The following is a 10,456-nucleotide window of genomic DNA, read 5'->3' as shown; positions in this document are numbered from 1 at the left end:
ATTTAAACACCCGTGAAAAAAAATCTAGTTTGTTGGCCCATTTTGTGTGTTGAAATCAGGGACTGGAACCGAACCTAAAATAATCGGTTCTGGAACAGGAACCTTTAAAATATTAAGAACCGGAACCGGAACCGAAACCTTTATTTTAAGATAATAAAGTACTGAAACCGAACCGGAATTTTTAAATTAAAAAGGTACTTTTAGGTTCAAAAATAAAATAATTTTATTTATCATATTTAAAGGTATTACGGTTTTGTGTATAACCTATGTATCTATGATATATTATAAGTTTTCTAATATTATTCATACCTCAATTAACCTAACCTAACCTCAATTATACCCACATTCTGGATGACTATTTGAAATTATTAAACTTTTTGGTACCGAAATTATCTGGAACCAGAACCTAAATTATTTGGGACCGGTACCTTTATTTTTTTTCATTAAAGAACCAGAACCGAACCGGAATTGTTATTTTATTTTTGGAGAACCGGTACCGGAACCGATACCGATAAATTCAAAAGGTTCCAGTCCCTGGTTGAAACGAAGAGGACTTGCAGCAGTATATTAATATATTTTATTAAGTTGTAAATTATATAGGTATTATGAGAGTTGCAATTATAAAAGTTTTTTATAAAATTAATAATTTTAAATTACAAATTGACAAGTGTTAGGTTTTTATGTTATACAACTTATAATATACATGAAGGTCATGTACTCATCTTCACAGTTCACGTATTATGACATTCAATTGCTATACGATAAAAAATATATTTGTTAAATTATTAATTTGAGATGAGTATAGTTTAAATTAGTAAATAATAGTAAAGTAAAAGGGTATACAGTGTACATTATGATAAAAGTTCAATAAAATTGTTTTTTATAATTTATAAATTAGAAACTAGAAAGACACATTTACTTTTTATGTGATTTATATATTAATTAAAAAAAAATTAATTAACTTTTTTTAAACTGAGTTAAGTTAATATTTTAGTCTATATTAACTTTTAACTTATGGATCTTGTGTCTTCTTAACTTAACTTAAGTTAATTATTTTCATTAACTTGCCCATCTTTGATTATTTGTTTATTATCATATTTGTATATAATAATATATTTTAGATGTTCCAATTACCCACGAATAATATTTTTAAAATAGGTATAACACAAACAGTGGCGTGTATCATAAAAAAAAATGGTGTTGCTCAAATAATTTTAGGTGACCTACTCCTCATAATACTGTTATACCGACCTATAGAATTTCCTATTTTTCTTCTATCAATACCTACCCACGCACACGTATTTAAGGTGTTGCCTGAGCAACACTTGGACCCTATGTTACATACTTACATGCAACTAAAATCGTTCTTCTTCGTTTAAATATCTAATTTCGTCCAATTTGAACAATATAACTATTAACTAGATATAAAAAAAATTTTATTTGATATTTTTTGGTTACAGAATAACATACTTACATAGAACTTTGTTTTCAATTTTCAAACTTCAGCTATAAAGTTGAAAAATCATTTTGTCAATTTTCAATTTCAAAAATTGTACCTATCTATTTTTATAATTGTCAACTGCTATTTGTAACAATATATCATGAGCCTTGTATTAAATGTTCATACTTTTTGACCCAACAACTAAAATTTCATTGACATTTCTAGAAAAAAAAACTGAAAATACCCACAAACAGCTAAAACTAAAGTCAAAATATTTAGGTGGTGTATAGCCGTATAGGAAATGCTAATTTAAACATTCAGGGAAGATTTCATTTTTAGAAAAATGGCGGATCATGGATGGGTATTGACAGAAGAAAAGTAGGTAGGACAATTAAACATTCTAGGCATCGGCCGGCACTGCTAGTTCCCTAATGAGAGACTACCCGGGTTTCAACTGACGAATCCTAGGCTCACAAACATGCATTCCTCAAACAACCGGACCCCCCCCCCCCCCGACAAAATGCAAATGGCTATAATTGTCGATGTTATATTGGCGCTATGATCAATAAAAAATAATAATAAATAATTACATTTATATCATTGTTAACAATATTTTTTAATAAGTTGTGCGTATCTTAAGAATCATCTTCTGTGTCTTCGAAGATCATGTTAAGTAAATCGGGTTTCAAACATTCTTCTACTTGGAGTTTATGCAATGTACCCCATCTAAGCAGTGTAGGTAAGAACTGCAATCGTATTTTTTTGTCCAATTTAAATGGATTGTCATTGTTATTCTTCCACCTGTAAGAACATATTACAAATAACTATTGACATTTAAATCTCAGTTGTAAAAAAAAAAAAAATATTTTATTTATGTTCAAATATTAATAGCCATACTAACCTAACCTAACCAAACCCTGACATTTTCAACTACATTTTTATATTAGCATTTTACATAATTTCAAACATTTTCAAAATATTTTGACTCTTTTTGAACTAGTTAAAGCCATAACATTTTAAAATTTTGTAAATAATTTTTAAGTTAGAAATTCATAAAAATGTTCTTTTATAGCTAAAATTAAAAATTTTAATAAAAGATTTCACATAAGTTTTTCTACCTATAACAAAAAAAAAGTTTACTTACCTAAAGGAACATATATTTTTTAAGTGTTTGAACTTATTATTTTCATGATACCCCTCCCCCCTCCCCAATTGACTGTATATAATATGCAAAGGTTTTCGGAGTCCTAACTTAAGGCCTCTAACTTTAAAAGCGGAGTAACTGGATAAAATCTTACCTCACCCAAATTACACAAACCTTAATACGCTACTGAGCAAAACGGTACCCACTTATTTTTTACATTAATGGAATCAGTTATTTGTCACTATTTAATTATTAATTTAAAATACATAATATACTAAAATCTAAGTATAAAGATAACCTAAATATTCTAACAATACCTACTTTGATATTCCATAACAAAAAATAGTTAAAATGTTTTATTATCTTTTCTAGTACCTATGAGTACCATTACCATTCATTAAGTATACATTAATATAGTATAATATTTAATCAATACTTGGACATAAAAAATATTTGCAGGTTTGTTATGTTATAAAATATATACCTAATTCTGAGCAAAAATACACTATAAAAAAGTGTTTTAAAAGCATAAAACTCACTCTTCTCTTGTGCCAACTTGAGCATATACAATATTTGTGTCTTTTAGATGTTCCTCATTGTGTTCTATTTGTTTCTTGATGACTGGATCGGCTATAACAATTAAATGATTGTTGAAAAAAAGAACAAAAAACATCATTAAGACTTGTTACTTTACTGTTATGACCAAAAATGAGTGTATCAAGGAATAATTATCGATCACATACCTATAACACAGTCTGAACACCAACTCTCACCACTCTCATTGGGCGTACCCGTGAAAACGACAAAAGTCTTCTGTTTTGATTCCTCCAATGTTTTCATGAGCGCCATAAACTCATCATAGTTTTTTGTACGGTGCGAGTGGACCATGTTCAGTATTTCAAATAGAATTATGTAATATTACACACACAAAACCTACAGAAGAGTAATAGTAGAAGTATACGTTACAACTTTAAGTGAGTAAACACAAGTGAGTCATCATTCGACAATAATATTACTATAACTTATAGGTAATATTATTATTAGAGCTAGCATCAAGTATGAATTATGGATATTTTCGCAATCGTCGACGTTTGAAGTTTCCGGCAGGTGGTTCGTGGTCGTTAGTACTTGTTACAACTTACAACTAATAAAAGTATTGAAGACTGAAATATACAACATAAAATATGGTAATATGGTATGTCCTAGTGATGTTAAAAAGTAGCAGTCACTGCTACTTTTCACTGTGACTGAATGAGTAGCAGTAACAGTGCCTGCTACTTGTACATAAAATAACAGTGATCACTGATCACAATTCACATTATCGTTACTCGTTATCAGTTATTCAGTTATCATCTAGCAAATTCACAGTGTGATAAATATTTTTCACAGTTTAAAATCACTGTTAACAGTGTTAACTGTAAACTCTGTTAAGTAATTTATATGCACGGTTTAAGATATACGGAACAATTTATTCTATAGATACATAAAAATAGTTATAATAAAATGTCAATACTCAAATTGGTAAGTATAATTATAATATAGTTGTGTTCACAATAATAATAAATAAATAATAACTAGGTATAATATAATAATATAATAATAATATAGTAGTGTTCACATTAATTGTCATAATAATAATAAATAAATAATAACTATAATATAATATTTATACACAATACACGTCATAACACACAACAAACAGCAAAATAGTTATAATAAAATTGCAATACTCAAATTGGTAAGTATAATGTAGTAAAGTGGTGCTTGCAGTCAAACCTGATGAACTAACCACATTATCAACATCAGGAGTGCTTTCTCTATCAACCTATTCCATTAAATAAAATTAATTGTTATTCATAAAAACATAAGGTCAGCCTAGTAGCCTACTAAATCAAATGACACTTGGAATTCATCTTTTTTTTATAATATAATTTTTTATTTTAAATAGATACATACTTTTTCTGTAATATTGATCCCATGAACAGCCTTTAAATGTTTTTTTAAATTTGTTAATGAAGTTTTGTATGACAATTTTTTTTGACAAGTGTCACATACAGCTATTATACTATCTACCGCTGTCATGTACTGCCAGACAATACTAAAACGCTTTTTTTCAGTTGTTTGGCTCATATTAAAATAATAAATGTTAAGCAATAAAATTAATGAGAAAATAAATATTAATTAATAATTTGAACCAACAAACAAATTGAAGAAAATATGAAATTGTTCAACATCCAAGAAAATCAAACTTGCTTACACTGTAAACTGTACTGTGCATATGAAGTGTTTCAAGTGTTACAAAAATAGTTGGAATTCCGGATTTTTATATTAATCTCTAATTCAAATAGTACAAAAAAAAAAATTTCATACTATGCAGTCAATCTATAATATTTGGGACCTATGATTATTTGCAATAAATAATTTATAATTATAATATTATTTAAATTTATGCGGGAAATGTTGGTAAATTATCATATTATACATAGATTAATTTAAACCGTGATTTAACAATTTTATAATGTGGTCAATTGTTGATTACCGCTGATAAAACCAGTATGTAGTGATATTGTGATAGTGTGAATGTGCATTGTGCGCTGTGCAATAGGTCAAGGTCATCGTCATACTATTTACTATAGCATTTTTTTTATTATTTATGGTTATTACAATATAGAACATTATTATCAGGGGTTGTAAAATAACATATAATGATACGCTGCGTACCAGTTACATCTAATCACTTTCAATCGCCTATTGATATGTGAAAGTAAAAAGTAGCAGTTAAAGTAGCAATCACTGCTATTTTCACTGTGATTTATATTATCACAGTAGCAAATTCACAGTGTGATAAATATTTATCACAGTTTAACATCACTAGTATGTCCAATATCAATATTGCTTATTACTTGTTGTTGTTGCTGTCGTACTGGTCGTAGTATTGGTTATTATCTACCGAATCCCGTGGTGATAACGGCGATGGCCGACGAATGGGTGGGGAAGCATTTGTGCTGCTTATAGCTGACCTTGAACACGCTTGGGCTACTATTGATACTATCTAAATCTATGGCGTTTCCCCCGTTCGTTTGTGACTGCCGACTGGGGTTATCAAAAAATGTTCGCACAACACAGAGAGACGACTACGAAATTTTCTCTCCTCGGCCCTCGCCTCCCATACAGTCGTATTATAGTGGCCGTTTGTTCGTGAGTGTGCGTGTGATAAGCTCTACGTCCAGCGGTGCACCAGTTCTATTTTTTACAGATCTCTACATATGTCCTTTACTGACTTGTGAGTAATAAAAATTCATTGTTTATATTGTTTGATTTTATATATTTTTTTAATTGGAAATCGTTACACATAAATGCAATAATTTTTTAATCACACTCGATAATTGGTTCCACATTACCCGAGTCCCGACAGACCTCTTCGCGCGACAATGTTTTAATACCAGAGTATGATTATAACATTAATCGCTGATATTTTGACGAATCACCAGTGAATACACACACGTAGGTGAATTTTAAAGGTTTAATCCTCCTACTCGTCAGTCCAGTCTGCATTAATTCATGTTGCATCAGTATTTTTAAATTTTACTTTTTACTTTTTATTATTGTTTACATTAGACTACCGTAATTTATTAATTAATATAATATTATATGTAGATAATATATATATATATTATATACATATTTGGGTACGCTGCACTTAGCTCAGTTCTTGATGTCATCATTCTCGATCAGTTCCGGTCACCACACATTGTACGGCACCAAAGATAACTTGGTGGACCAAGACTTTAATTGGCATTGTTATAATAACTTTAACAACCATCAAAAGGTTCGTTAATATACTACCAACAATTTGAAATGTAAAATTGTCGCTGACGTTAACATTTTAATCTAACATAATATGTTGGTAATGATGTCTACAGTCCTTGATGTGCTTCGAAACTGGATATGATGCAGCCTAATTTTCTTCATGCATGAATGGATTGAATTCAGTTGGTTTATGATATATAATAATAAGTCATTGGCCACAAAAAACTATTTATCAATAGTTGGCATTTTTTTTTTTTTAACTTCATTTTACATACCTCCCTATAAAATAAATATTTATATATTTTGTTAACAACATGCAAATGTAAAAACAATATTTAAGGTGTGGTTTACTTATACCAAATACCTATATAACCATGGTCTGCGAATTTTTTTAAACTAATTTTTAACCATAAACAACTACAAAACCAATTTCAGGTGGTCTTCACAAACCTGTTTTTGTTGAAAAAAATTTTCTTGATCAAATATTAAAGATCTAAATTAGACTAAGTGACTAATAAACTAGTTTTAAATCGTTTTTGGATATTGTAATGCATTAGTAGTTCATTATTACTGAATATAATACATACCTACGGTGTTGGTTTTTAAATATCAATTAACTTATTATCATTAAGAAAATCATAATCTAACTTGATGTATATTATTTTATAGAAGGGCAATAACATGTCGCAGTGCGACGTTACAGAAGCCGGTGTCCCTCTCAACTCTCCTGCTTTTCTTTCTTGGCGTAAACTTCAATTAAGTAGAGCTAAACTCAAGGCTTCAAGCAAAACATCTGCGCTTTTATCAGGTTTTGCTATGGTATGTCAAAATATTTTGTCTTATAAAATAATCTTTTAATTATAATCAAATACCATTCTATAGGTGGCAATGGTTGAGATGCAAATTAGCGAAGACTCTACGGTACCAGAAGGAATGCTTATAGCATTTGCTATATGTACCACCCTTTTAGTTGCTGTTCACATGTTGGCTCTAATGATAAGTACATGTATTTTACCAAACATTGATGCCGTATGTAATCTCCATTCGGTAAGTCTCGTACATGAAGCTCCACATGAACGTCTACATTGGTATATAGAAACTGCGTGGGCGTTTTCAACACTTCTTGGTCTTTTATTGTTCCTAGCTGAAATTGCTATATTATGTTGGGTTAAATTTTATGATATATCTAAATATGCAGCATGGTCTGCTGTTATTATGTTGATCCCTGTCCTAGTGATATTTTTAGCATTTGCAATACACTTCTATCAATCTATGGTAGCCCATAAGTATGAAGTGACTGTGAGTGGTATTAGACAATTAGAGCTTCTGAAAGAACAGATTGAAGCTGGTGACTTAGAACGCACAAATGGATTGTTACTGAATACGTCAGGCACACAAATTGTTTGACAGTACCTTCAAGTGAGGCAAATGTCCCAAATAACCCTTCAGTTCTTATAATAAATATAACTTTAATGGTGCTTTATTAAACAAAACTTTGAAAAATGTTCACATGATTTGTTACTGTGTTTGACTTATTATCTTGACTGTTGCCTATACAATTTTTTTTTACCATTTGCCATAAATCTAACTTTTCCTATAAATTAATCTTGTTATTATAAAGATTTAATGAATACAAGCTACACATAGTATATATTATATTTTATATTATTTTTCTTTATGGAGCTCAACATTTCCTAGACTAATTATAAAGTTTTAAGTTTTACATTAATAAACTTTTACCTATGTTAAATTGTATATATTTTAACTTTAACAGTGTAATATAATCTATATTACTTTGCCAATCTGCAAATTAAGCATTATCTAGTAACTTTGTTATTATTTTTTCCATATGTTACTATTTACACTGTCATTTATTTGGCCTTTGATCAAATATGCTACATCAAAATAAAGAATGTTATAATTATACTAAGTTAAAAAAGTGAATCCTTTAGGTATTTTAACTATTTTATTTTGATGCAGTTTATTACAGTTTTAAGAACTCTTCAGTTTGGTTTAATATTTTGTATTATAACATAAATTAGCCTATTTTTAGTTTGTATTTTTACCATATATTTTTATGTAATTGGTATCGATGAATATTTGCCTGTCACATATTTTTCGTCTTCTACTCAAAAAAAAATGTATAGCATTTTTTTAATTAAACTTATAATAATTGTTTTATATTATTATTATTATTATTTTTTTTTTTTTGTTTTTTTTTTACCTATACATTGTTTTTTTTTTCATGTGGACATTTATAATAATACTATTTTTTTAGATAGTTCTGTGTTAAATTATATATGCATAATATATATATATATATATTAATAAGTAAAACAATGATTTCAACTCATTCCATTTGTTAAAATTATCCATAACAATTTTATACTTGTCTCTAACGACATTAATGTTAATGCTTAATGTATGTAATGTATATGTACTTATTAGAATTCTGTACACTTTTCAAGATTGTGATGTATTTTTGTATACAGACGGTAAGCAATAATAAATGTTAAAATATTTAAATTGCTGTTTTTGCTGTGAAGAGTACAACCTTAATCAGTTAATCGATACATGATATTATGATGCAATATTAATAACACTTTATGAAATAGTTTTCTTTCCATTTTTTTATAATAAACAATTGTTTAGTGCGTTTAAATACAGAGTGATCAATTTAACTGGCTATTCTATTAATTATTTATTACATAATTATATCGTTTACTTTATATAGTTTAAATTATTAATTTAATTTATCACAATGGTGTTTTGTTGACAACTATTTTTAGAAGCTAAATGCTTTTCCAAAAAAGTAATTGTTATGATGTATAGACATCAGATATAAGATGAACGGAAAAAATAGTAAGTGGTATCCTGCAAAATGTATGATCTATACTGACTAATGACTAGTACTCTACTCAACTAATTTTATGTTTTAAAATGTTTATTCATGAAGAAATTATACATAACTAGTAGATATTTAGTAGCTATATATTCTACATCTTTAATTTAGAAAGTTATTATTCATTTAAAATAAAAATTTAGATTGTCGTTAGAAAAATTAAAAATCACCCTACACTGATAAAAACAATAAAATAATTACTTTGTTTCTTTAAATGTAATTTAGTAAAATATATATATGAAATAATTAATAAGTTATGCTTCAAGTTTCAACCACACAAAAATTTACTAAGACAATAAATGTTGTTAAATAGAAGATAGATTGGCCCGTATGTGGTATTCTTATTTATTATTTCTCAAGAACCTACAAACAATTATTTTAATCACATTCGCTTTTATTTTTTACAACTAATATTCCCAATAATTGCAATCAGTGACTGCTTTAAATCGTCAACCGTCATGATTCATGAATTGATGACTGATGTAGTAAATTCTAAATAATGATGTATTGTATTGTTGTAGCGTGTTGTTCTAAGTTTTAATTATGTAAGTATTGACATAATATTGGTATGAAAAAATGAGCGGATTGGTTTTGTTTAAAATGCAAGATGCAAGAGTATGAACTGTGTTAATAACTATCATTAGTACTAATGTCTAATAGTGCTGCTAATAACCCTACGTATTGCAACGTCAATACAGTATTACTATGTAATTAAACACATTTCCAGAAAAACGTTTTAAGTTAGTATTCTGTATTAGGTTGATGTTGTATTGTTGTGTAACATTTTTTCACATTACAACAATTTATTATAAGATTGGTTTTTGTTCTCCCGTTGATAAATCATAAATGCCATGATATAAATAACATGGTATGATCGCAAAAGTCCAGATTTGGTCCAACTTCGCGCAATACGTCACTTGCTTACCCGTATTATCATATTGTCATTAAATTATTGTTACTATACACTATGCTACGTCACGTGCTTACCGAAGGATCTGACCGTCAAAAAGTTACGATCATACCTATTGTTTTTATATCATGATAAATGCCATGAGTCACGACTCTTAACAAACATTATCGACAATCTTAACTGCCTACAGCGAATCCCGTACTTATTATAATATTACAAAACATTTTAATCGTCGTTTTTATGGTATTT

The 10,456-nt window shown here is 28.4% G+C and overlaps 2 protein-coding genes across 9 annotated transcripts; one reads left to right on the top strand and one right to left on the bottom strand.

Annotated features, from left to right (window-relative positions):
- Positions 1-1,972: 1,972 nt before the first annotated feature.
- LOC100159238 (thioredoxin domain-containing protein 17-like) lies at positions 1,973-5,530 on the bottom strand. Of its 4 annotated transcripts, XM_029486008.1 has the most exons (5): positions 5,464-5,506; positions 3,728-3,784; positions 3,329-3,518; positions 3,125-3,215; positions 1,973-2,242 (listed from the first exon to the last, which is right to left on the bottom strand). In XM_029486008.1, exons 3-5 carry the CDS (start codon positions 3,471-3,473, stop codon positions 2,077-2,079), a joined length of 402 nt encoding a protein of 133 aa, XP_029341868.1. In that variant the 5' UTR covers positions 3,474-3,518; positions 3,728-3,784; positions 5,464-5,506; the 3' UTR covers positions 1,973-2,076.
- Positions 5,531-5,620: 90 nt separating this feature from the next.
- Positions 5,621-9,077, top strand: LOC100163796 (calcium release-activated calcium channel protein 1). 5 transcript variants are annotated; one of them, XM_016802533.2, is made up of 4 exons: positions 5,621-5,868; positions 6,243-6,414; positions 7,065-7,214; positions 7,278-9,076. In XM_016802533.2, exons 2-4 carry the CDS (start codon positions 6,301-6,303, stop codon positions 7,800-7,802), a joined length of 789 nt encoding a protein of 262 aa, XP_016658022.1. In that variant the 5' UTR covers positions 5,621-5,868; positions 6,243-6,300; the 3' UTR covers positions 7,803-9,076. The 5 variants fall into 5 exon arrangements, with proteins under 5 accessions (XP_016658022.1, XP_008180727.1, XP_003242940.1 ...); XM_003242893.4 differs by lacking the exon at positions 5,621-5,868 and adding an exon at positions 5,875-6,089 and having other exon boundaries at positions 7,278-9,077; XM_008182505.3 differs by lacking the exon at positions 6,243-6,414.
- The last annotated feature ends 1,379 nt before the right edge of the window (positions 9,078-10,456 follow it).

This window comes from Acyrthosiphon pisum, chromosome A1, assembly GCF_005508785.2.
Source record: "Acyrthosiphon pisum isolate AL4f chromosome A1, pea_aphid_22Mar2018_4r6ur, whole genome shotgun sequence".
Taxonomy (NCBI): Eukaryota; Metazoa; Arthropoda; class Insecta; order Hemiptera; family Aphididae; genus Acyrthosiphon; species Acyrthosiphon pisum.
Note: the sequence above shows the minus strand (reverse complement) of the source record. Positions and strands in the feature narration are given on the sequence as shown.